General features: G+C 48.5%; 1 protein-coding gene across 1 annotated transcript; it reads left to right on the top strand.

The window, feature by feature from the left end:
* Positions 1–21,760: 21,760 nt before the first annotated feature.
* PtA15_15A459 (uncharacterized protein) lies at positions 21,761–24,579 on the top strand (the record flags this gene model as incomplete). The annotated part of the gene is made up of 14 exons (XM_053163665.1): positions 21,761–21,968; positions 22,033–22,217; positions 22,282–22,535; positions 22,593–22,638; positions 22,753–22,955; positions 22,984–23,191; positions 23,272–23,414; positions 23,484–23,579; positions 23,641–23,721; positions 23,793–23,883; positions 23,947–24,063; positions 24,129–24,200; positions 24,267–24,436; positions 24,510–24,579. 14 exons carry the CDS (start codon positions 21,761–21,763, stop codon positions 24,577–24,579), a joined length of 1,944 nt encoding a protein of 647 aa, XP_053027618.1.
* Positions 24,580–26,664: the final 2,085 nt, after the last annotated feature.

Below are 26,664 nucleotides of genomic sequence, written 5' to 3'. Positions count from 1 at the left end.
CCAGAGACAGAAACAAAACAAAACAGACAGAACAAACTAAAAACCAACCCTCCTCATCCAAGACCTAACCAAGACGCGCAGATAAGAAAAGAAAATAGCAACCATGATAAAAGAAAATACAGGAAAACAAAACTATCAACAAAGAAACAAGAGAAAAGAAGGGAAAAGGGGAAAGAAAACCTGAAACGCCTTGAGGACGCGCCACGCGGCGGCTTTGAACTTGAGGAGGCCTTGAGGGTTGAAGGCTTGAATCTTGCTGTCTTGAGTCTTGACGTTGTGGTGTGCCAAATCTGTTTCAAGTATCAAATTACATAAAGTGATGGTTGAATACATGAGAAGGAGATATATTCTTAGATTTATTATTGCATAATTAGATTCTGAAGGTCATTTAACCCCTAGTCACTCACTTGAACCACTAGGATAGCTCCACTCAGTCAAAAGTTATTTTGGTTAAATGGTTTTTCATCCAACACAAGTACATAGTATAGTAGTACATTGGTAGTACATAATATGGTATTAGAGCCAACCACAACTGGGTCATATTTTTTGTGCATATTCAATTAGAGTTAGGGCTAGAACCACAAGTTGGCCATATTTTTATGCATATTCAATTAGACTTAGGGCTAGAACCACAAGTTGGCCGCCTTGTAGATAGACTATATAAGGAGCCCTTCCTCCCCCCTCATTTGAATTCAGCATGTGAATAGCAACCACCAACCAACCAGTCACTCATTCATTTAACAGTGTGATCTCAAACATCCACTCACCCAACACATGTGATCATAATCAGGTTCTTAAATAGCTTGTGTCATTGCACATCATCTTCATTGTTTGATCTAAGTCTGATAGAGACTACTACACATAGTGATCTCTATCAAGGTTTTGCCACAACAATAAATAAATTTTTGTTGTCAGAATCCTTGTGTAGTACAATAGAGGGGCAGGTCCTTCAAACCACCCGTAACATAAATATTGCTTAACTGCAAATATCATATTTGTTATCTCCCCCTCGCAGAACTGCCACCAGTCCCAAAGGAGTTCTCACAACGTCCTTTGGCGCGCGCCATGCGCATAAATCTTGATCCCCACGCGTGTACCAGTTTGTCCACCACACCGTCCCGCATCAAAACAACAAGCAGGTTGAAACACGTCAAATCAATCCCGATCTGTTTGCGGAAGAATCTGAGGATGTAGAATATGTTATCAAAAATGAAAACTTCTCCGCAGAGCCTTCCAGGCATTTTTTTGATCTCAGGGAAATGACCGTGGACCGCAACGGGAAAGAAGTAATCTGGGACTCGGGCGCCTCAGACAATGTGACCGGAGACAGGTATGCACTGTTTGACTTCAAGCCTTTGAAAGAACCGATTGCCGTCAAAGTTGCGACTGACACCGCGTGCGATTTCATCACAGGCACGGGTACTTTGAAATTCTGCGGGATGAACGGAACAACGGTCGCTGTTAGAAGGGTCTATTATTGTGAGCGTGCTCGGTCAACTTTGCTGTCAATTGCCGCATTCAAGCAGGCGAATGCCACATTCAGAGTGAATGGGAATTTTGACTCAGTGAATTTGCTTACTAGCGACAGTCGGGTTCTACTGCGCAGCGTTTTTGATCCAGTCAAGAACACCTGGCCACTCCCTCTTCCGATGCGAGTGTTCCCTCTTTCCTCTCATTCTTTGATTGAACATTGTGTTTCCCCTTCCAACTGTGAAATTAAAGCAAACTCGGTTTTTAGATCACCTGACGTAGTTGAGCACAGTCAGTTCACCTGGAATGGTGAGGACTTGACCGCAGATGAGAAAACTCTGCTATTCTGGCACCGTTTGTTTGGCCATGCCAGCCTGAGGAAAATAAGGAGGCTGGTGAAACTGCAACTGGGATATGGTTTACCGACGACTATGCCGGCTGGTTCCATCAAATGCCCTGTGTGCTTGATCTGCAAGGCTACTAGGACCTCCGCCCTGGGGCCAACAAACCGAATTGTGGAGAAGCTTTTGGTAGTTTGCGTTGATCTGATGGGCCCGTTTGACACACCAACAATGACTGGGGGTAAGTACACACTCACTATTAGGGATATTTTCACCTCCTATAGCGAAGTCAAGATTCTGAAAACAAAGGCGGATGCTGCAGTAGTTCTTATGGAAACAATCACACGTTGGGAAACCCAGGTTAACGCCAAACTGAAGATACTCCGCTCTGATAACGGTGGGGAATTTGATTCCAAAATTCTAGGCAAGTTCCTGTCTGACAAGGGAATAATTGCTGAGCAATCCCTACCCTACCACCACTTCCAAAACGGCGCGGCGGAATGCTACAATAGGACAGTTTCCAACATGGGCAGAAGTGTCTTACACGACAGTGAACTTGGCAAGGAGTTCTGGGGATATGCTTTCATGTGGGCGGCGTGGACCCTCAATCGCATTCCCAACCGCGTAACTAAAGAAAAAACTCCTTACAAAGTTTTCTTCGGCAACAAGCCCCAACTCAACAGAACTCGTGTTTTCAGATCCCGTGCTTATGTCCTCATTGCGCCGGAGAAGAGGAAGAGACTAGACAGGCTTAGTCATAGGACATCTCCTAGAATCAAAAGGATGGACGTTCTGGCTTCCCGCATCTTGGAAAATTTTCTCCTTGGCCTGGGCTGATTTTGGTAGAAATGCACTCCCTTGCGTCAAAACTGAAAACCAGGCAGATACCAATCCTCGTACGCCGGAACAGCCCAAACACACGGAATCAAAGCACCTTGAACTCAATGATTTCAAGGAGGAACACAAGGTGGCGACACAATAGAAAGCAGTTGACCAATGCCAAAGAGATTGTACAGATGCCTCTGAGGACGTCCCGTTGACTTTCAAAGCAGCCATGCGATCCTCAGAGTCCAAACACTGGAAAGCAGCCATAGACACAGAACTAGAGAATCTCCGCCAGAAAAATGTGTGGCAGGTGCGCCGGTTACCGGCCAACCGCCGGAAGCTTGGCGCCAGATGGGTATTCGCCAGAAAAGTCATCGGCGACGGATCTATCAAATACAAGGCCCGCTATGTCGCGAAGGGTTTCAACCAAAAGGAAGGAACAGACTTTGCGCACACTTTTGCACCTACAGCCACCTTCACTTCAATGAGGGTCCTACTTACTATAGCAGCAAAGAACAATTGGCCAATCTATAATTTCGACTTTGTGGCTGCTTACCTCAATTCGCCCATTGACGAGGGGGTTTGGGTTCAACCGCCGGAAGGACTTGATGTGAACCTTGGCGAGGCCTGCTTACTGCGACGCGCACTCTACGGTACAAAACAGGCCGCCCACTGCTGGTGGAAACACCTGAGTAAGACATTGGCTGATCTAGGGTATACATCCAGCTACTATGATTCGAGTGTTTACACATTAAGCAACTCAACCAAAAGGAAGGAACAGACTTTGCGCACACTTTTGCACCTACAGCCACCTTCACTTCAATGAGGGTCCTACTTACTATAGCAGCAAAGAACAATTGGCCAATCTATAATTTCGACTTTGTGGCTGCTTACCTCAATTCGCCCATTGACGAGGGGGTTTGGGTTCAACCGCCGGAAGGACTTGATGTGAACCTTGGCGAGGCCTGCTTACTGCGACGCGCACTCTACGGTACAAAACAGGCCGCCCACTGCTGGTGGAAACACCTGAGTAAGACATTGGCTGATCTAGGGTATACATCCAGCTACTATGATTCGAGTGTTTACACATTAAGCAACAAGACGGATCGCTCCATCATCTGGGTACATGTAGATGATGGAATAGTAACAGGATCTTCTGACGCAGCACTGAAACAACTCAAGCATCAACTCAAAGGAAGCCTAGAAATAAAGTGGGAAGAGGGATTAATGAGCATGGTTGGCGTCAAGATTAAACGGACCCCGGAAGGTTTTGAACTAACCCAACCAAATCTCATTTCAAAGGTTTTGAAGGAGTGATGGGATGGTACAACTCTACATACTACTCTGCTGCCCGAGGGATATACTTCAAACACGGAAGACAACATTGATGGGATCAACAGCACTGCCTATTTATCAACCATTGGAAGTCTCAGCTATGTGGCCGTGGGAACACAACCAGACATAGCGTACAGTGTCAATTACCTTGCTCGCTTCTCAGGCAAGCCCTCCACACTGCACTGGAGAGGCCTCCGTCATCTTCTAGGCTATCTTGCTAACACCAGAGAAACCGTCTTGCACATCAAACCAAATGACCATGGACAATCACCGGTAGAGTGCTTCGTTGATGCCAACTGGGGCGGCCCCAACTCTAGATTGTTGTACGGAGTCATTTTGCGGCTCTACGGCGCGCAGATCATGTGCGTTTCGCGAAGACTTGTGACAGTGGCTAGCTCGACGTGCCAAGCGGAATACATGGCTCTGGGTCACGCGACTCGCCACGCACTTTGGATCAGAAATCTACTTTCCGACATCATCGGAGCCGACTTTAAGGTGCGGATTCTATGTGACAATCAATCCGCCGTGAAGATTGGGTGTGAACAGGCTTCAAATAAGAGAACTCAACACATTGAGAGGGATTTCTACGTGACAAATCAAGCACTTTTTGAAGGGAAGACTAGTCTAGAGTGGATCCCGGGCAAAGATCAGATTGCAGATGTGTTGACAAAAGCTTTGGGAAGGTTGGCACATCAAAAATGTGGTGCCATTGTTCAGGGTCTTATACATTAGTCCATGTTTTTATTTTTCTTTCTTTCAACCTTTTTGCCAGTTTCTTGTCGAGGGGGGGGATGTTGTGACATATGCGTAGTTCTCGACTGCAACAACTGTCACAGAAAATATTTTACATATTTTATATACATAATTTCATTACTTGTAATAAAATCATCATTCCTGCAAGCTACCATTCCAACAATGCTGACCACCGGAAACGTTTGATAGAAAACATCAGAGGCGCACCCCCATTGGCTCGTCTCAGCTAGGTCCAAGAGAGGTTAAAACCTTGACCAAGTAAGAAACTTACCTGAAGCCGACAGGAACAAGAAAGGAGGAGCTAACGGCTTGACCACTTGCAGATCACCAGCCAAGAGCCCAAGAACCTCTCTCTCTCCTTCTGAACAACCAAGCATAGCAGCAGCGGCCACCCGTACTGCTTCCAGGTAATTCACTACTTCACTAGCCTCAATGCACACACTAGAGTTTGTAACTAGAAATAAACAAAAGAGGAATTAAGTATTAAAGAAATATATTGTTTCCAGTTCTCCTAAAATTTTCAGTACCCATGGTACCAGCTAAGCGGTGCCAGGTGTGGTACCAGGTACCAACTTTGGCAAAAAAAACAGGGGGTACCTGGGTGCCAAACAGTACCTGAGTCTATTTTGACATTCTCTATCAAAGAGGATAAAACCTCTTGATGACCGGTCAGCCGGTCATCAAAGAGGATAAAACCTGTTGATGACCGGTCAGCCAGCCATTGAAAAGGCTACAACCTCTCAATGACCGGTCAGCTGGCCACTGAAAACCTCTTTATCACCGGTCTGCCGGCCATTGAAGAGGATACAACCTCTTGAGCCTGGCAAGCCCGGGTACCTACCATGGCGGGGTCCGGGTGCGGGGGTGAAGAATTTGTGAAAGAACAGGGGGGTACCTGCACCCGCCACAGGTATGGAGTAATAACTCCAAAGTGCATCCCTGTAACCCCCGAGTCAAGAGAAACCCCCTGCCATTAGATTTACTCCCATCTTCTTAGACCAGCATATCCAATTGGGTTGAGAGGGAGGAGAGTATTTAAAACTTAGAATTCCAGCCCCCCCTACTGTTCCCTGGATGGAAACGGGCAGGATTCCCAATGCCCTTTTTGGCTGAGGACTGGGGCTTAGCAGGCGTAAGCCACAAATAGTTTGACCCCAGTCCTGGCCATCAATTTCTTTGTGGTGGCAAGAGAGGTATATTTATATGTACTCTGCTCTGGTTCCTGCTGTGACCTCTCCAGCACCAGCCACATGCCACAATATTGATTTGCTTGAGGATGTGAACAGCATCCATCATCATTGTACTATTTTAGGTGAACATATAGATATACTCAGAGTCTCAGATGTTTGATTAGTTATTTCAGCTTTGCGGTCAGCAAACAAAGACCCACCATCAAGCCAGACCTGCTTGAGTGCCTCCCTGTGTTTTTTAGAAGCAAAACGTTTTGGTAGATGTGCTGTGATGTTCAATGAGATTTTTATAGGTATTTTGGTTTCACAGTCAGCAAACAAAGCCCCACCATCAAGTCAGACCCGCTGTGGAACTCCTAAAAGATCAGGAAAGAGTTGTGAGGGGAAATAGTCAACTACACTACTAATAATGTAGAAGAGGCTACAGGTGCTGGTCAGGCTTCCCTCTAGACTAATGCTGATGGAGAGAGGATTTGGTTCTCTTTTTATGCCCTCATCCAGGGCACTCAATAGCCCCAGGCAGGGCAATCCATCCTTTGCAGACCTTTTGGCTGTCTAGCTTAGGGACAAGGTTTTTACCTGTGACAAGGCTGAAACGCTGCGCTGCGCTACAAAAAAGCGGTCTTTTAGCGCAGCGCAGCGGGGAACCGCTGCGCGGTCAGCCCAAAAAGCGGTAGCGCAGCGCCAGTCCCGCTGCGCTACCGCTGAAAATAGCGGGGTCCCGCTTTTTTCCCGACCCAAAAAGCAGTAGCGTAGCGGGCGGGGCCACTCCTTTCAGCGCCGCGCAGCGGCCACCAAAACAGCTGCGCTTTGCGCTGCGCTGCGCTTTTTTGGCTGGCAGCGGGGGAGCGCTACGCGGCCAGCTCAAAAAGCGGTAGCGCAGCGATGGTTCCGCTGCGCTACCGCTGAAAGTAGCGGGTCCCTGCTTCTTGCCAGACCCAAAAAGCGGTAGCGCAGCGGGCGGGGCCGCTACTTTCAGCGCAGCGCAGCGGCCACCAAAACCGCTGCGCTTCACGCTGCGCTGCGCTTTTTGAAGCGCAGCGCTTTCACCCTTGCCTGTGATGAAAGAGGGTGCCAGTTTACACCAAAGGATCACGCCAGTCCTGTCAACCAAGCCTGAACATCTGTTGTGTGTATACATACAAGACAGCGTCTCTGGTGACTCTTTCTCGCGAAGCAAGTGACAACGGTCATTAGGAATACAGGAAGAGGGCAGGGGTGCGCTGGCCACCTGCGAGTAATTGCCAGCCAAGACATAAACATAGCTTGGAAACAAGTATGGCATCAATTGGCTCGCAGGCATGCTTATGGGGGAAGTGACATCTTCATCCCAGGCTTATTTAGTAGAAGCATGCTACTTCCCTTGGAAACACCTCGAAATTGCAACACAAGTCACCTACGGCGGTCCCTGCTACAGTTGATGATCCGGACCTGGCGCTCGATGCGGGAATTGATGGATTGTTGGGAGGCCTGCTCAACCTTGGCATAGCACTAGTCGGTCTCAACAAACCGCTTCTTGAGTGTGGCGAGCTGGTACATGCGGACTGACAGGCTCCTGTCGCGGTCCTCGCGCTGGCGGAGCAGACTGGGGTTGGCCTCGAAGGCCTGGATGGCCTGCTTTATCTGGGCCGACAGCCAGCAGATGTCGCTCAGTTGGGCCAGTTCGTCCTGGAGCTGCTCGCGGTTGGGGTCCGAGGAGGCGTCTAGGGAGCACTTGGGCAGGTCGCTCATCTTGTTGATCATATGTCGAAGAGGTCCTCGGTTAAAGAGACTTAGGGGGGCCTTTGAAGTGCCCCCAAGGAGCGCGATGGGACCTCGAGCCGACTGGCGTCATGTTCATCGGCGGCTGGTTGTTTGCAGCTTGATAGCGGACAGCTTGAGTCTCAGATTGTTGTTTGTGACGGAAGGACCGGGTGAGGATGAGTTGATGAAGACAATTGATTAATTCACATTTTCCGAGTCAATATGTCCGAGGGCTGATTTGATTTCAGAGCTGTAATTGACGGGCAGGATATGAAGGACCCAACAGTCAGATGTGTAATCAATTGCCAAGCAAAAGAAATACAAATTCAAGAAATATTGATTGAAGAAAGGTTGTAGCACCTACCTGCAAAGACCTTTCAGCTTGTTCATGTCTGAAGAGTTATAGTCCACAGCCTACATTGGGTGTTTTGTTGGCCGGGCGGCTTCAAAAATTCGGTATAGGAAGACTGGACGGTTTGGCTACCGCCTGCTCTTGATCGGAAAAGGAGCCTTGAGCTGTGGGCTGAATCAGAAAACATCTCGGGACAAGAATGGTGACAGCTTGGGTGACCACAAAGGTACAGAAAACGGTGACAAGACCGGCAGGGAGCAGCCTCCCGCCATTGGCATCATTACTGATTGCCCCGTAGGCACCTCTGTTGATCACCACTGAGTGCTTGGGTGCCAGTCCATGAGGAACTGCAAACTCTTGTTGGTCAGTAGGGTAGGGCGTGGAAGGAAGACGGTGCAGATCAATTCAGAATGCACCCCACCTTTGACGCATGGAGGCACCAGCAGGGCTGGGATTGACTCGGATGAACTGATTGGTTTGGTGGCAAGTCCAATATAATCGCTGCAATGTCTTGTGGTTTTGTGCCATTGCAGATTATTGTGGCCACGCCAGGAGCGGTGGTGAGTTTGGCCCTGATGAGCTTAGTTTCCATGCCGCCTGTTCCAAGTGAGGATCCCAAGGTAGAGGTCTCTACTAAATATGCATGGAGCTTGAACACAAAAGTCAGCAACTTTGAGAGTCTTTGGTTGGTAGGTTTTTCAAACAACTCCGCCAATCAGAAATATTTGCTAATCCATTTTCCGTACCACTTCAATATCATAGACAACCCTCACCATTTGAGCAGATGGGTTTTCACAATGATTGGCTGTAAATGAGCAGTTGAAATTGGTCACAAGGAAGATGAGGTTGGTGTGGCACTTAGCCTCAGTCACAGTTGAGAGTGTATTGTTGTCCCCAAACTTGATCTTGGAAATTAAAATAGTATTATTTTCATTGATCATTGGGATCACTCCACTGCTCAACAAAGTTGGCCAGGCATTCAAGTATCCCAATCTCCTGTCAAATAAAAGTTTTTGTTCAGGGTTCAAGTGTAGATAGATTGATCAAGATAAATTGGTGATTCCTCATGTGCTGGGAATACATGCTCACATCTGCCAAATCTTCCTGTGTAGGATCCAAGAAATGGTTGGTTGAGACGACAAAACAGGCTATCCCATAATGGAGTCAAATTTCCCTTTCCTATTGCAGCCAGCGCCTTCATTTCCAATTCCCAAATAGGGACATCACATACACCTACAAAATACATACATAGGACCAGCGCAGGCCTTGGTCGGGGGCGGGGCGGGACAGTTATTTGAGGCAGAGAAGGTGTGGGTACAGGTGGGGGTGGCTGCAGGCCAAGCTGGGCAGGCTCCGGAAGCCGGCGGAGGAGCGCAAGGAGGCCGGGGATCGCGCACTGGCGGGCAAGCCCAAGCGGGAGCTAGCCAAGGACAATCAAGCAGGGTTGGCTGGTGGTGTTGGCAAGATCTTGAACCAACGGTCTGTTGGACAACCATCCAATACAGTCAATACAGTGTGTGTGTGTGTGGCAGGATGAATGGTACAAGTGATGTGCTTACGCTTGGGGTTGAGTTTGTTGCCGTACTTGTTGATGAGGAAGACGCTGGCGGGCTGCGGGGCAAGGGAGAATGCAGAGAGAAAGGCGGACCCCAAGGCAACTATGATGATGATGATGATACATACAGCTTGAAGTGGAACTTGGGGAGTACTCATCTGGGGCAACGGTGGCGAGGCGTAGGATTTGGTTTTAGAGGCCGTGGCAAGGCCTTCCACTTCTGGATTGATCAGAAAAGCCTTGTTGAGTACCTCGTCTGGGGTTTTCGAGCCCGTTGTTACCACCTAGTTGGTTACACATTGCTACATAGTTGGGCCTAGGGGAACGGTGGATTGGCTGAGGGCGGTGGCGGATACAAACTTGGCCGGTATGTCTTGTGTGGTGTGCATGTGGGGTGAAACGGGACAGGGCTTGTGGGATCTGGGGGGTGGACCAAATATAAAAGCAGGGGATGTGTGTTTGTGTTTTCCCCAGGGTGTCCTCTGCCGCTGTACTTCCAGCGTGCGGCTTGCCCTCATCCCCCTCCACTGTTGCACTTGCACAGTTTGAGGGGCTAAATAATGGGCCCCCCACTGGTTTGTAGCCTTAGCTGCGGGCTGGGGTCCTTCCCGTCCATCCCTTTTGACCTGTGTGCTTGACGCGGGCTGGGGGGTGAGCCTGTGGACACAGCACTTCTGCTGATGCTGGGGGGCTAGGTTGAGATTTTCTTTATCATTAATTAGGGGAGATTTGTGTTCTTTGAATGATTTTTTGTAAAAGGGGAAACCCTTGATTTTTTTTCCTCTCATTTTGTTTATTTTTAGGGGAAACCCTTGAATTTTTTTTTGTGAGTTGGAAAAAACTGTGTCTTTAATAAACTTGGATGTATATCAATCAATGTCTAGTTGGATTACCACAAGCTGGATGATGAGGTGAGGGGAAATGAGGGTTATGAGCAAAATATGCAAAGGATGAGAGGTTTGAGAGCAAAGTATGCAATGGGGTTTTGAGATGGTATGTATACAACTCTTGAGTCAAGGTGAGCCCAGCAGGATAGGGGGATAATCTGAAGTTCAATAATATGGTTGCAATCTGGGTTCAATTCTGAGTTCAATATGGGAGAGTGGTGATAGCAAAATATGCAAGTGGTTATAGTCTGGTAAAGAATATAATCTGAGGAAAAGGGTAGGAGCAAAATATGCAAGTGATGACTACTTCTTTAATGGGGAAATAACCTGGAAAATAGCATGAGGGGGAAATACAGCAGCTGAGAGGGGATTTTACAAGTGAAAGAAACCACAGGGGGGGTAAAAGGATGAGCACAGACAGGGGAATTCTGGCTATGGGAATAAAGACTGTACAAATGGAGAAGTTGATGTGAACATAGTAACAGCTTGTAATGATGAGCACTACTGAAAGAGGTAAGCACAGATCCAACAATGTAATGTGTACCAATAAGGATAGTACATAATGAGCAATGTATGTAAAGGGTTTAATATGTGAGAAAATATCTGTAAGCGGAATGTAGTGTAATGATTTAAGTAAGCTGCTCATGAAATGAATGTTGTACCTAATGAAGACTGTAGGTTTTCTGTAATTCTTATATCCTCTATAACTATTGAACCATTGAAGATAAAGGGGTACCATGTATGAGTGACTATAGGTGAAATGAGGCATAGAATCTGAATATGCAATAATAATAGAGTATTTGTGAAGGTTTATGGGGTAATAGACAGTGTAATGATGAATATATGTAAAGAGAAGATTACCACATCAGGAAAAAAAAATCAACCTCTTTGATGTCCTTGTCCCTGTGGGATTGCTTCTCTTCATTGGTGGATGGCTTCTCTTTTGCTGGAGAGGCAGCATCATATTTGGCCTTTTGCATGTTGAAGTGGTGTTGAATGAGATCCTGAGAGTGGGTGTAGTACTCAGGGAACCACACTAGGATGATCAAGAGTCGGTAGCTGGGGTTTAAGATTGTTGCCAGCAAAATAACATCACACGCAAGTGCCTCAGTGAGATACTTGTTTTTTCAATCATCTTGTTGAACATTCTGTCATACTTGACCTCATTAGTCAAGCTCTTCTTCTTGGTCAGGTAAAGCTTGATAGATCTGTATTTGGAAATCATAATGCTACCCAAGGAGAAGTCGCCTTCCATCTTCTTGGTGACAAATTGAAATTCACTGATGATCTTGTTGAAGCATTTGACTATCTCCCAGTCAGTGTGAGCGATCTCGGTGTTGTTGAAAAAGTTAGTCCCACCCTCTTGGTCTTGACGGTCCCGTTTGTTTACCATCAACTTGTGGATGATTTCGCGTCCCTGGTACGCCCAATCTCTGCTCTGAAATTTTACATTCCAGCGTATACTGTGGCCAGCAATAAGCAAAGGTCCAGAATATTCCAGCTTCTTTTACCACGTGTCAAACTCCGCTTGTTTGGCGGCAGCAAGGTAATTTTCTGAATAACCAAGTCGGCCTTCTTCAAAATCAACACAATCTTTGTTCCACTTGCTGGTGCAGTCGGCTCAAATTCTTATCTTCACCAGTAACCGCAGCAGCATTACCATCATCTTTGATCTGGTTGACTTCATATTCCTTGGGTACAGAATCAAGCCCAGGAATAAAGCCAAGCGTGGATGCTTTGGTTTTAGTCAGCCCGTTTTGATCAACCAAGATTTCCGTAAGACTGTTATAATGAGCCGTAGCACGGGCTCCACAGCGCAGACTCACATGTTCATGTCACAAACCATGCTCAAGGTTTGAGAGCCTAGAGATCCAAGTCTCTTTGTCATCCTGCGATCTACCATCTTGGATCCAGAACCCTCAGAACCCCAGACCCCAGACTACATCTTCCTCTCCACAGAACAGACCATAACAGAGACCACCATTAAGGATCAGCGCCAGTTTGTGGCAGAAACACTTGATGTGGTTGTTGGATAAGTTAAGTTTGATCCCAGTTTCCTTTTCAATCAATCAATCAATCAACCTCTGCCGCCATGGTGCCGTTTTTTGGGCCCAAGTTGGTCATCTGGGCCAAGATGTATGAGAGAAAAGAAGAGAAATTAACTTTGGTGCATATAAGGGAATTTGCATCAGAAAGGAGACTTATCTTGGGGTGAAGAGCAGACTTTGTAAGTATCTTACCAAATGGAACCGCTAAGTACTTCCCCTTGTGCATCCATGAAATGTACTTCAAGCCAAGGTGAGTAATCTTGAACTGCCAATTGTTGGTCGCATACGCAGCCAAGATCCCCATGAATGCTTGTCGGTTGCCTTTATTCGTCCAGACATTGTGGATGAGGGTAATCTTTGATGGAAGATCCTGAAAACAATGATAAAGAAAAATATCAGTTTCAATCTCAATTATTGATTGCACCATGAAATCTTACCTTGAGTGTCAATATTATCTTTGACTGCAAGTTGCAGTAAAGCTTGTGGGCTTCAGTGGCAGCCCACACCCGAGAATTGATATTGATCCACCAGGAAAAAAAAAATAGTCACTTGATGACAAGTGACATCATGCCAGCTCCAGCAGGCTACCTACCATCTACCCACCATCTACCCATCATCTACCCTCCATCTACCCACCATCTAACCAGTTTAAGAATTTCCACAGGAGATCCTCAGTTTTTGCTGGGCACCACTGATCCCCATTTCTGGTCAGCTGATACTCAGCTTTAGCTCCCAGCTTATGCTCAGCTTTGGTGCCCAGCTCATGCTCAGATTTGTTGCCCAGATCAGAACCAGTCCTGGCCCAGCTTATTTTCAGCTTTATTCCAGTCATGGCTCAGCTTAGACTCAGATTAGGACTATCATTGGACCAGCCAATGCTCAGCTTAGACTCAGATTAGGACTATCATTGGACCAGCCAATGCTCAGCTTTGGACCAGTATTGGCTCAGCTGATTTTCAGCTTTGGATAAATCTCGGCCCAGCCAATGCTCAGATTCTGAGTCTGACCACTCCTGTAACAGCTTATGCTCATCTGTGGACCAGCTTTGGCTCAGCTGATGCTCAGCTGTGGACCAACCTTGGCTAAGACAATGCTCAGCTGTGGACCAGCCTTGGCTCAGCTGATGCTCAGCTGTGGACCAGCCTTGGCTCAGCAGATGCTCAGCTGGGGAACAGCCTTGGCTCAGGTGATATTAATCTTTTGAATAGTCTCAAAAAATCTGATACTCAGCTTTGGGACAGCCTTGGCTCAGCCAATGCTCAGCTTTGTACCAGCATTGGCTCAGCCAATGCTCAGCTTTGTACCAGCATTGGCTCAGCCAATGCTCAGCTTTTGAAATATCTTGGCCCAGCTGGTTTTAATCTTTGGAACAGTATTTTCCCAGCTGATCCTAAGCTCTGCACAAGCCTTTTCCAAGATGATGCTCAGCTTTGGACCATTGTTGCCTAAGCTGATGCTCAGATTTGGAATATTCTTGGTCCAGCTGACACTTGGATTTGTTTCAGGCTTGGAATATCCAATGCTCAGCTGTGGCCCAGGCTCAGCCAATTCTCAGCTTTGGCCCAGGCTCAGTCAATGCCTACTGCTCAGCTTATGATGAGCATCAGCTGTTCCTGGGAAAAAATTTGGATCAGCTGACTGTGCCACATTGAGTGCTCTGGTGCAGTCCTGCAAGCTCTACAAGTGCTGGTGGAGCAGACTTGGAGCAGCGCTGGAGTAGCTCTGGAGCAGAAACCAAAGCTGCATCATGTCACTTGCCATCAAGTGACTATTTTTTTTTCCTGGTGATCCCTTGGCAAGCGTATTTGAGAGCAACATGGAGGATAGCATCTTTGATGCAAGACCAAGGCAACGAGTTTCTCACAAGCCATATCACAAGTATCTGGCTGAAAGTTCTTTGGTCAAACTTTGGGGCTTGAACGTATTTGATCATCTGACCTTTTTGTTGATCTTCTTGACTCCTTGCAATTTCTTGGGCGGTCTGAGGAAGTCTAGCACCACCCTTGATTGCATCATGGATTGTAACACAAGCTTGTTGGGTGGAATTACTGTCACGGTGTAATACAAGGTTACCACGGGTGCCTTCTCCTTTCTTGTAACTGTTTCCGCACTATTTACACTCATAATGCATGGGTTTTCCGGCCGTCTGAATCAAACACAGCAATGTATAGATCAGAAAATCAGACAACTAATTAGTAAAACTAAAGACAAGGAAAAAGAAGGAAGTTCTCACTGGTTCTCCCTCTGCAAAAACAGGAGCATGAAAGTATAATTCAACATCATTGAGTTCATCATCATCTTTCTTTTGCGGAGTCTTGCACATTTTTTTGACTTTGCAATTTTCTTCATCCGAGTTCTGGGTTAGGTCCATCAATGATTGACTTGCTGCGTCTGATTCAGGTCGTGAAGATCCAAAGGCATCTGATGCTAGTTCATCTCGGTGTCTTTTGTTGATTTTCCGGCTTGTAGGGGCCGCTGCTGAGGATCAAGATCCAGACAGTTGAGATGGATTTTTCCTGTGCTACCACAGAGACATCTTAGCCATATTTATCTTGGGTTGATTGATCATTGCAAGAATTCGTGGTTTTGAGTGATTTGCAAGAATCTTTATTTGGTCAAATGAAATTAGGATCAGTGCAAGTGGGAGTGATGATACGCGAGGATTGGCGTGATGGTGGCCGGGATGGAGTGCCGTGAGGGGATGGAGCAATGGAGGACTGTGAATGGGACATTGTGGGACCGGTGGAGGAGGTTCCTAGGCCAGGGATTCGGCAATACTGGGGAATCTGGTGTTGCCGTATCTGTATATCTACCGGATGGTGATACAACCAAACAATGGATTTATTGGTATGGTACATAGAAGCTGTGGCAAGTTATTGGGGGCCACCCGTTCCAATATGCCGATGCACACCAATGCATGCCGATATGAATTGGTATCTATTGGTATTGCACCGGCTTCCCCGATGCATACTCACCCAGGATGACATATTGCATTGCTCAAGCGATGCACTTAAGCAATAAATATTGCATTGGCCCTCACAGCCAATACAATGTGATGCAAAATATTGGGCTGTATCAGCAATGGGATACAGCCCTATACCAATGCATGCATTGCATCACTTACAGTGTAGCCAACGGGAAGTCATTGAATCCCTTGTGTTGTCCTCTGGCAATTCAGATTACCAGTGATTTGGTGGAGTGTACCACAAATAATCTAGCACAGATTGATTTGGGATCCCTTGGTCAAAACCATTTGAGAAACCTTATATCACATCTCTGTACTCTTGCAATAAGCCAGCTGACAACAATGCCGCTGTCCATACTTTGATGTTCATCTCACATTGTACTGTTTTTCGCCAACTAGATTGAATTCCAAGAAATAAAAAAGGTAAGAATGGCATCCAACAGATTGTGGTAAAAAGAGAGAGAGAAAAGGGAAAAGAAGGAAAGATACAGGGATTCTGTAAAAAAAATAAACCCAAAGGAGAGAAACAAAAATTGTGTGATGGAAAACAGGGAAATTTCTAGAGACCACTTTTGCCGTGTAGGGCTTTGTCATCAAACAATCTTATAAGAGAAAGATTGTAATGGAAAGGAAAGGATTTGGGAAAGAAGAACAAGAGGAGTACAGTGTTCCTTCTTACTTGAAGGGACGGCCGCCTTGGCTTGGTCCTCCACCTCCAGCAGCCTGCCTAGAGAATGATGGTTTGGACCTGTGTACCGGTTGGCACCTGGGTACCGGTGAAGTCGTTATTCCTGTGTTTGCAGAAGGAAAAATTCAAGCTTTTATTTGTACTCACTAAATGCCTCAAGATAAATCCGAATGGATGTCAGAAACGGAATCTGCAACCATAATAACCCTTAGTCACCCACTGAAACCAACCTCATATCTCTACCAGATCAGAAGATACACAAATAACACCTTTTACACACCAGTTTGGGACAGTTTCACACTCAAGCTCAGCTCTAGGGTATTGGATATTGTGGATGAATTACATTTTTTTCTTTCATTTCCTTCCTTTTATTATACTCAACCACAAGTTGGCCACTGTTCCCATGTTGCATATATGTGATACTCATGTAACCCCCTAGAATTTAGAACCCCTCTTAGTTTACTATGTAAGGAGGCCTCTGCCTACCAGTTGTTTCCTGCCTCATACCATCTGGCTCTCACATCAATCTAGTCACCTGTAACAGTTATTTATTACGCGTATTGTACATATTACAGTATTCACAGTCATATTAGTTTCACAAACCTTTCACAAGTTATGTGTATCCAGCTCGCCCAGAGGAACCCCCCCCCCAGCAAGCTGAATCTTTCCAGCTTGCTGGCAGACCTGCCTTGCCAAGCTGGATCTACATGCCTGTTCAAGGCCCTGGATCCCACATGAAATGGTGTTTGAGGCGGACACGGAATGGTTGGCAATCAAGGCAATCTACGGCGGGCGTGATCATATCTGGGAGTGGCACTGGCACCGGTACGAGGTGAACCACGTTGGCCAGTGTGCAACTCCGACCGGTGCTGAGCCGTTGGCAGTTACTGGAAGGGAGAGTGCGCTGCCTTTGCGGTGGTCCGGAAAAGAGATGAGGAATTGAGAGAGCGGAAGTTGGAGGGGGGGATTTGTTGAGAGACAACAAGGTGTAGATTCCCGTCAGTGGTAGTTTGTTGTTGAGGATCTGAAGGGGAAAGGAGTCCAGCAAAGAGGACCGGAAGATGTGATCTAAAGAAGGGATTTGGGGAATGACTCAAGGCAGCTGAGAGACTTAGAAAGCTCAGAAGCTGCGGGGTAGGATCAATCAAGTTGGAATCTGGAATCTTGATGAGTGATCTGAGATGGTTCAGCAAAGTCCCATGTGTTAGAATTTACAACTTTCAGGCACGAGAAATAAGAGGGCTAAAATGAGTATTGAGAAAAACTCAAGAATTGGGGCAGTGAGAATGACTCTCTCACCGGATGCGGCTCAGCGGGGCACAGAGAAAGAATGAGGAGAACCAATGAGTGTAATTTCTTGTTGTAGGCTGGCTTTAAATAGACTAAAAACAAGCGGCCAACAAGTGGTTGGAAAACAATAGAATAATGAAAAATGTTTGATCAAGACAAGTTTCATCTATACTATCTCTGAGACTATGTGTGATACCAAGTATGACAAGATATTATCTACTACTCACGGTTCAATGACTACTTGGTGTGATAAAATCTGTACTAACAAGGATACTGGCAATGCTTTTGAGAATGACATGAAACAATGTTTTAGAGGCGTAAGGCCCCAATTATAAACAATATTTGAAACTTTATTCAAATATATTTACAATTGTTTTGAAGCCCAGTTATAACTCATTCATAGCTAAATACAGGGTTTCAAAAGTGATTCAAAACCTGGCCAATTATAAACCCAGGCGCACAAACAGCCAATTTTGGCATTGGTGAGCAAGAATGCTGGCCAACTGGACTGTTCTACTTCACTAGGGGTCGACCAGTTGGCATGGGAACTCTCCTGGGGCTTGCAACCCAGTCGGCGGGCTTGCGTCAAACGGAGCCTATCTCAATCTGCAGACCTTGCCCGGCGGCTTTGGCCCGGGCCCCTTCAGCAACCCCAAGCCTCTCAAACGGAGGGGCCGAGGGACCCCGTCCGGAGGGCTTTCCGTACACCCGGGGACTCCTTTGACGAGGATCCCAAGGAATCCTCACAGGATTCCGCGTAGTGCCCCTGCGCAAAGTCAGGCCAGCAGCTGTTGGTCCACACGTTCTCGTAGGGAGGGGATGGAACGAGTGGGTTTGGGGGTTGGGTGGTGGATACTGGCATCCCAATTCAGCCAGCCAGATGTGTACATGGTTGATTGAAAGACACATCAACCTCAAGATTTATGGTACAGGAGCTCATACGGTGTATTGAGACCTGTAATCATGTACATTGGCAAATTTTGGCAAATTTCAATTTCAAAAGTCCTTGATGAGGACTTTTGAGCTCAAAAACACTTTTAAAACCATGTATTTAACTATGAACGAGTTATAACTGACCTTCAAAACAAACGGAAATATATTTGAATAAAGTTTCAAATATTGTTTATAATTGGGGCCTAAGTAAGAGGAAATGGCAAAATTCCAACACCATGCGGTCCCATCATCTGAGTTTGAGCTGAACTCAGACTCTGGGGAATGTGACATGTATGGACAGGTCATCATACACCTGCGCACAACAACAGGAAGAGACAAAAACAAAACCAAGAAGACAAAACAACAAAACAGGAAAAGAAGCAGAATGAACCAACCCTACTCATGCAAACCCATCCAACGCGCGCAGTAAGAAATGTAAAGTCAAAAAAGACACCAAACCAGAAAAGAAAACACAAGGAAACAAAACAAATCAATGGAAAAGGAGAAAACATCTTGAAAGGCCTTGAGGATCTTGAGGACTGAGTTCTTGAGACTGGGGGATGAAAGCTGAATATCTTGAGGACTGTATACTGTAGGTTTGCTGATTGCTGATTGTTGCTGCTGGGGATGCAGGCCACCTTTTCTACTGTGGGATGCCCGTACGCGGCCGCTGAACCTGCCTGAGAATCCTGGTGGGGGTGTGTGGGCTGAGTTTCCTGGGCGGCTTGTGCGCGCGGGTCGGGCGGACGGCCTGCTCAGGCCTGCTCTCGCCTGAGCTTAACAAAGCCTCTCTGAGGAGGTGTGAAGCGTCTCCAAAGGAGAGGCTTGTTGAGAGCAACAGTGGGTCAGCTACGCTAACCATAGCTGTTAGCGTAGCGCAAATGCGCTATTTTTTAGCGTAGTGTTAACGCAATCGCGCCCATATGCGCTAACGCTACGCGCACAGGGTGCAAAGCTATTTTAGCTTTGAGTGTAGCGTTAGCGCAGATTCGCGCAATGGCGCTAACGCTAAGCACGCAGGGCGCAAAAGAGCGTTCGCTACGCTGCGCTACAGCGCTTTTTGAGGCAAAAAAGGCCTTTTTTCCGCTAAAAGCGCCTTAGCGCAGCGTAGCGGCTGTAGTGTAGCGCTAACGCTAAACAAAAATTGGCGTGCTTTTAGCGCCGCTGAAAATTAGCGCAGCGTAGAGGCGCTAACAGCGCGCTAACACTATTCAAAAAAGGCCAGCGCTTTTTGCTGCTACACTAAACGTTAGGGCTAAAATAGCGTAGTTTAGCGTAGCGGCCCACTGTTGTTGAGAATCAAGGTCGCGCCTCAACTTGAGCTGTCATCCTGTGACATGTATGTCATAGGAATGTCACTCAACTTGTCCAATCTCTCAGTTTTCCTCTAGTCTCACACTTTGTTTCCCTTGCTCATCCTGTGATTTGACTCAACCCGTCTTTCTCCATCACACTTGGTCATCTACCTCGCTACTCTTTCCCATCAGCAAAAATCACCTCATCTCAAGATACTTAAACTCAACTCCTCTCTTTGACTCGCTCTTTTTCCTTGGGGAACTCACTCAATAAAACTTGTTGACATCATCAGTAATAGTCTCACCAAATCATTTTCTCAATCTCTCTGACTATTTGTTCCTCCTGAAGACATCCATCACACTTGTCTTCAAATTCTTCAAAGCCTTGCTCTCAAAGTCCGCCAAAGCCTCACTCTCAAAGCTGGCCAAATCTCCCCTCATCAAGTTCTCTCCCTGGTTGTATGTTGCGCTATCATTTCCCTAACTCATGTACACCTTTGATTGACCTTGTCTCTTTTGAGTCTGCTCTTCTTTTTTCTTCCTCTCTATCATCATCGCCTATATTGTCGTGCTCTTCTCTGTTGTGTTTGCCTTCAGGTACCTTTTGTTTTGTTTTGTTTTCTTTTTTCTTTTGTTTTCCTTCATCTAATCACTTTGCAATTATCTTCAGTTTGATTCTTAACAAGGCTTACCTCTAAAGTCACACCACTGGCCCTACAGACTCAAGAATTTCTGGCAAAAAAACACAATATGTTTTCTTTTGAAAATGTTTTTAAAAATGTAGTTTTTAGTTTAAAAAAAATCTGAGTAGACCAAAGACTAGCACATCAAATGGAATTGATTTGAGTATTTGTATTTGTATTTGATTTGAGTTGAATAATGCCTGGGCAAATTTAAGCTCAAATATTTGAATAAATTTGAATAATGGCTCAATGCAAGCTTTTCTGGGTCCCAAAGGCCCCAGATGAGTTTGAAAAGGCCCAAAAGTGGGTCAGCTACGCTAACCATAGCTGTTAGTGTAGTGTAGCGCAGCGCAAATGTGCTCTTTTTTAGCGTAGTGTTATTGCAATCGCGTGCATCTGTGCTGATGCTACGTGCAAAGGGTGCAAAGCTATTTTAGCTTTTAGCGTAGCGTTAGCACAGATACATTTTAGATTTTAGTGTAGCGTTAGCACAGATAGGCACAATTGCGCTAACCCTAAGCACGCAGGGCGCAAAAGAGTGCGCGCTATGCTGCGTCCGCCACTATCAAAAGTGTGTCTGGCACTCTGAATATGTAGTGTGTCTGCCATTATGAGATATGCCTCTGGCAATATTGTAAGCATCTTTGGCACCATGATATGTTTGATGGATGACCTCCTCCAAAATGTATGGCCCAGAAATGGGCCAAAAGAAGTCAAAAACACAACAAATGTAATTTTTTTGGTGTTTTTTAATGTATTTTGGAAGTTTTTTCTGTTGAATATCTCTGAATACTTGAATATTTGATGAATCAGTATTTGAAGGTCCCAAAAAACATGTTGAATACCACTGTGCTATTCTTTGGAGTAGACAGACTTGTAGCCTGCAATCTCAGCTTCCATTATCAGTTTTTTTTTTTTAGCCAGCTGACCCACATGATTACTAGCCCACTCCACCTACTGTACTGAAGTGGTTCTGGAGAGGTGATCTGGAATTTGAAATTCCCTGAGCCCGGGCGGGCTCGAAGGGGGGGATTGAATCCGCCATGTAGCAGCATTTACAAAGGCCAGGCGAGAATTAGAGGGTGATACTGGGGACAGGGTCCTCCCTGCTGGTACTTGTCTTGATCCTGTAGGGCGGGACATCCCTGTACGCTTGGCTGCGGCAGTGGGTGTATGTGATCCAGTGGCTGTTGTGGTGTGAGAGCGTGCTGTTTGGGGAGGGTGTCGATGGATTGGGTGGGCCAGTCGCCCAAACGAGCCGCGCCAGTCTCCACCCCCAGCAGTCCATACATATATAAAGCCATGCACCACAGCCACGGCCACAGCCTCATCGACATCCCCCCATCCCCACCCCCACCCCCACCCCCACCCCCACTGCCGCACTCCCACCCCATCGACCCCCAGCTGATGCCGCTCTCCCCGCCCCCGCCGCCCAAGAAGCGGGACAGGACCACCAACCACGCCGCCAGCACCCTGCACACCACCAGACCCGCCAAGAAGGAGAAGCCCGCCCCAGTCACCATCGTCTACAGGGGCACCCCAGACGACCACCCCTTCCCCAACCCCAGCACCACCGCCCTCGCCCCACAGACGGCCATCAACCGCGGCCACGGCTGTCAGTCTTCCTCTTGCTCTCCCTCTCTCTCTCTCGCAGCCACCAGCTGACACCCTCCACACAGGCATGGCCATCGACGTCGCCCCCCCCTCGACCGTCGCCCCGAGCTACAGCCTGTCCCACGCCACCGAAGCCAGCCTCATGAAGCGCAAACACAACCGTCTGCGCGACCTCTGCCGCGAACGCGCCCTGCTCGACCCCGCCCGCGAACTCACCAAGCGGGAGATGGTCATCGCCCTGCTCTCATGGGTAAGCCAGCCTCAACACACACACACACACTCACACCCAACCACACTGACCGACTCTCTTCCAGCGTGAGGCCAACCTGGGCCAGCGATCCTCCGGATTCTCAGAAACCGACGACTCCATGACCAGCCCAGCCTCCGGCTACGACACCGACGACCACGACCACGACCGATCCGACCCGGCCATCCACGAGCGATCCTTCGACGACGCCATCGACCCCCAGCTCTTCTCCCCCGAGCTCAACCCCGGCATCTACAACCTGCGCCCCCGCAACCCGCCCTCGCCCACCAAGCACATCCCCCCGCCAGGCCACCCGCAGCTGCCCGACACCAACAACAACCACCACCACCACCACCACCAGGAGACCATCCGCTCCAGCGCCCAGCCCCGCACCCGGATGGCCATACCCAGCCCATTCAACAACGTCCACTCCCCGCACAGCCAGCTGGCCAACTACCTTGCCGCGACCGGCCTCCAGCACGACCACCCCCACCACCAGCTCGACCCCTCGATCCTCAGCCCCACCAAGCACGCCCAGCCGCCTGCCAAGAAGACCCCCCCGGCCCCAGCCGAGGAGCCCGCGCCGGTCATGTCCCACCCCCCGATGATCCCCCTGCTCGACGACCCCGCCCGCAGCCGGAAGCCCGGCTCGATCAGACTCGTCGGCACCAAGGTGCCCTCGATCGGCCCGATCGGCAAGATGAGCATGTCCTCCATCAACCTCACCGGCGCCGGGCCCATGTCCATCGCCGAGCCCCGCACCATGAAGGGCCTCTACCCCCCCCGCCACCGCTATCCCCCCCGCCACCGTCGTCATGAAGTCCTCCTCCCCCCCCTCGCCCCCCGCCTCGACGGAGCCCGAGGAGGACCACTCCCCATCCCACAGGCCCCGCCCTTCCCCCCCTGAAGACCTCGACGTGCTCCTCGACCTGGAAGACCTGAAGCTGTCCGACAAGGAGATCCCGCCAGAGAAACTCGTGAGCCCTCCGTCCCCCCTCTCCCCCCCCCCCCCCCCCATGAAGAGTGACTACTAACTGCCTACCCGCCTCTTTGACAGACCCGGGAACACAAGGTCGGCAGCGGCAGCTTCAAGGACGTCTATATGGGCAGATACCGCAACTTCAGGGTGGCGATCTGCGACCTGCGGGGCCGGCTGACGGACATGGACATCAAAGAGCTCGGCCTCTTGCGCGACCTCAGGTCACTAGCCTCTCCTCACTCACTCAAACACCCGCGAAACATGCTGACGTGTGGGCACTATCCATACAGACATCCGAACATCGTCCGCTTCATCGGCGTCTCGATCGGCGGAGCTATACCCTGTACCATCGTCACCGAACTGTGCAGGAACGGCGACTTATACGAGTTGAGCTTCTGTGCATATCCTCGACCGTCGCAGCACCAGCTGAACATGTTGCTTTGGCAGCTATATCCGCAAGATCCCGTGTCCGTCTTACGTCCAGATCTTAGGCTTGATGTTGGACGCCGCCCGCGGGGTGGAGTATCTGTTAAGCCCTCCTCCATCCACTCCTTCATACGCTTCCGCACCTGTTCTTATCCCACTCTGTGCGTCTGTAGCCATCTGCGCACACCCTCGATCATCCATCGGGACCTCAAGAGTCCCAACGTCTTGATCACCGCCAACGGCAGCGCCAAGATCACCGACTTCGTAAGTCTTCTCCCCCTTCTCTCCGAGACCCTCTCTCTGATCCATATATATATATCTGTGTAGGGCCTCGCCCGGGTCAAGCGCGACGTCATGTCGATGTGTGCCACCACGTGTGGCACGCTTAATTGGCAGGCCCCAGAGCTCTGGGTCGCCCATCCCTCGTACAACCACAGCATCGATGTACGTTCTTCTCCTCCATACATGGCGTCCTTTCTCACGATTGATCCGGGCTGTCTGGACCCTAGGTCTATGCGCTTGGGCTGGTCTTTTGGGAGGTCTTGTGTTGGCCGTTCAAGGAGAAAACGTACCCGTTCCAAGTCAGTGTTCTCCGGCCGTCCAACTGTCCCGTACTCCGATTCCTGACTGTTTCGTGCTTGTCGCAGGGGATGAACGAGCATGCGATCTTCGAGGAGGTCGGCAAGAACCGGCTCCGGCCCTCCACTAGCTCCGTCCGCCGTAAATGGGGCCGCGAGATCGTCGCGCTCATCGACCGGATGTGGGATAACTCGTCCGACGCCCGCCCGGCTATGCCCGAGGTCGTCCGCCTGCTCAAGTACGCCTCCCCCTCTGCTTCCTCCGTCGCTTCCCTCACCAGCTCACGGTTGCTTGGGTTTCTCTTCTTGCAGTGCTATGGCTCTTCAGGAACGCGAGAAGGCTTGGGCGGCCAGCAAGAACCAAGCATCTGCTCTCGCATGATTCTTCCTGTCCTTCATCACTCCATCCCACTCGCTTCAACACACTCTTTCCTCTCTGCTTCTGCTTTTTTTTTTTTCCGGAATCGCTCTTTGTACATACTCCAACCCCAAAAACATATACGCTTTCCTCTCCTTTCTTTCGTACGCTCGTTCTTTCCAATGCTGATCGTCTAGGGCGGCTTCTCCCACACACTTTTTCATCTCTTCATATAACACACATACGTATATACCCTCTTGGATTCCTTCGCGTCACCTCGGGCTCATCCTTGTCCATCCACAATGCACAAAAAAAAAAAACACATATGTATCTTTGTACAGCTCTTTTTCTTTTTTCCAGGATCATATATACACACACGTGCAACTGGCCGTGTACATACTCATTCGTTTCCTTCCTTCCTGTCGGCTCTGTTTGGCCCCCGTTTGCTCTGCTTATCCTTTCCCGTCTGTGTCCATCTACTTCGCTCATCTCGTTTCGCGCATCTCCACTCATCATCCCTATGTTTGTTTAATCATCTCCGCGATCCGCATTCCTTAATCTCACTCTTCTGCTCAACATAACCTGGTCCAGCCTCTGCTTTCTGCTTACTTCTTCGACTTCGCTTTGCTCTGTCCTGCCCACATAACCATCCTGCTCACTCTACTTTCTGGCTCCCTTTCTTTCTCTCACTCGCACTGATCTCTCGAGTTTCTCTGCCCTGCTTAGATTGTTGCTGTTGCTGTTGTTGTTTTTTTGGTTACTTTTAATCTGATATACATAAGTTTTGTGGGCTGTCTTTGTCTTGGCCGCGCAGTTCTCTTCGCCCTTGTTGGTGTGGCCCTGGGCCAGCCAGGCGGGCAGCCATGGGTAGCAGCTGTTAGGCCCACGCCCGTTGCCGTACCAAAAGAATGGAAGGAGGAGAGCTGTTTGGTGGCAAGTTGAATCTAACCTAAGCAATTCTGGATTGAGAGAATCCACCATAGATATGCACTTGATGGAGGATCAACCTTAGCTATTGAACCTCCCAATTGGGTCCCTGGCCAACCAAGCGGGCAACACCCTTGTACATATTTGGTGGGGACAAATTTTTGGCTTGCCCCCGGGAGTAATGAGTGCCTGCTTGCCGAGGACCTCGGCAAGCAATTTTGCACACACTCGGCAAAGATGGATTCCCTTCCGCTCGCCCAGCAGGCTTCCTCTTGCCCTTGGATGTGGAAATGACACCTGCTTGCCAAGGTCTAGGAATTATCTCGGTCAAGCAGATACATGTTATACATACACTTGGGGCTTCTTCCGCTGGCGCCCTTTGTACTCGGCCGGAATGAATATTCTTCCATTGCCCCGGATCACTTGTAACTGCTTGTCGAGGAAGATTTATCAGCAAGCAGGTGCAAGGTGCTCGCGTAGGAGGAATCCTCACGGGCGAGTGGCGATCCGCTCGCCGGGGATGATTCCGAGGAAGATTCCTCCACAGCAAGCAGTCAAAAGACCCGCTCGCCGGAGAGGCCTCCTCCTCGGCGATATCATTGTACGTTCTTGCAGAGAGCAGCTATGACGGGGTGTGCCCGCTTGCCTGATACATACCCGGCTGTCTCAGGAAACCTTCTCCTCGGCGGGCAGCCAGCACCACCGGCATGCCGGTGAGGAATCACGCCTGGTTGCTCGGCTCTGAGGGCCGGTTTCTATGTGTGGGCTCATCCCGGCTCGTTGGCTAGGTACCTTCATATGTGTTTTTTTCATACCCCTTTTGGCTGTACATATTGTTTTTTTCCTGCCTAGCAACCAAATTGAGTTTGCATTGCTTAGGCTACATTCAGGTTCGCCTGTTTGGTGAGTCGTGCAATGGTGGCAACGCAGAACAGGCAAAAAAACCATGTTTCCCAGGACAGGAATCTCATGATGATCATGAGACTGGAGGTGATGTCAGCAGCAATCAGTGTACTCAGAAAAAAGGCCTACAGCAGCTGTTGCGGGTCGAAGCCAGGGGTTCGCGCTGAACCCCTACGCCTTCCTGGTTGCTGTACGCGGAAGGAAACGAGCTCATTTCTCTTCCCTGGTCGCGGCAAGGAGGGGACCCCCCTTCTTGACCTCTCCTCCTTCTAGCAACTA

Source organism: Puccinia triticina, chromosome 15A (assembly GCF_026914185.1).
Source record: "Puccinia triticina chromosome 15A, complete sequence".
Classification (NCBI taxonomy): domain Eukaryota; kingdom Fungi; phylum Basidiomycota; class Pucciniomycetes; order Pucciniales; family Pucciniaceae; genus Puccinia; species Puccinia triticina.
This window is presented reverse-complemented; position numbering and strand designations above follow the sequence as displayed.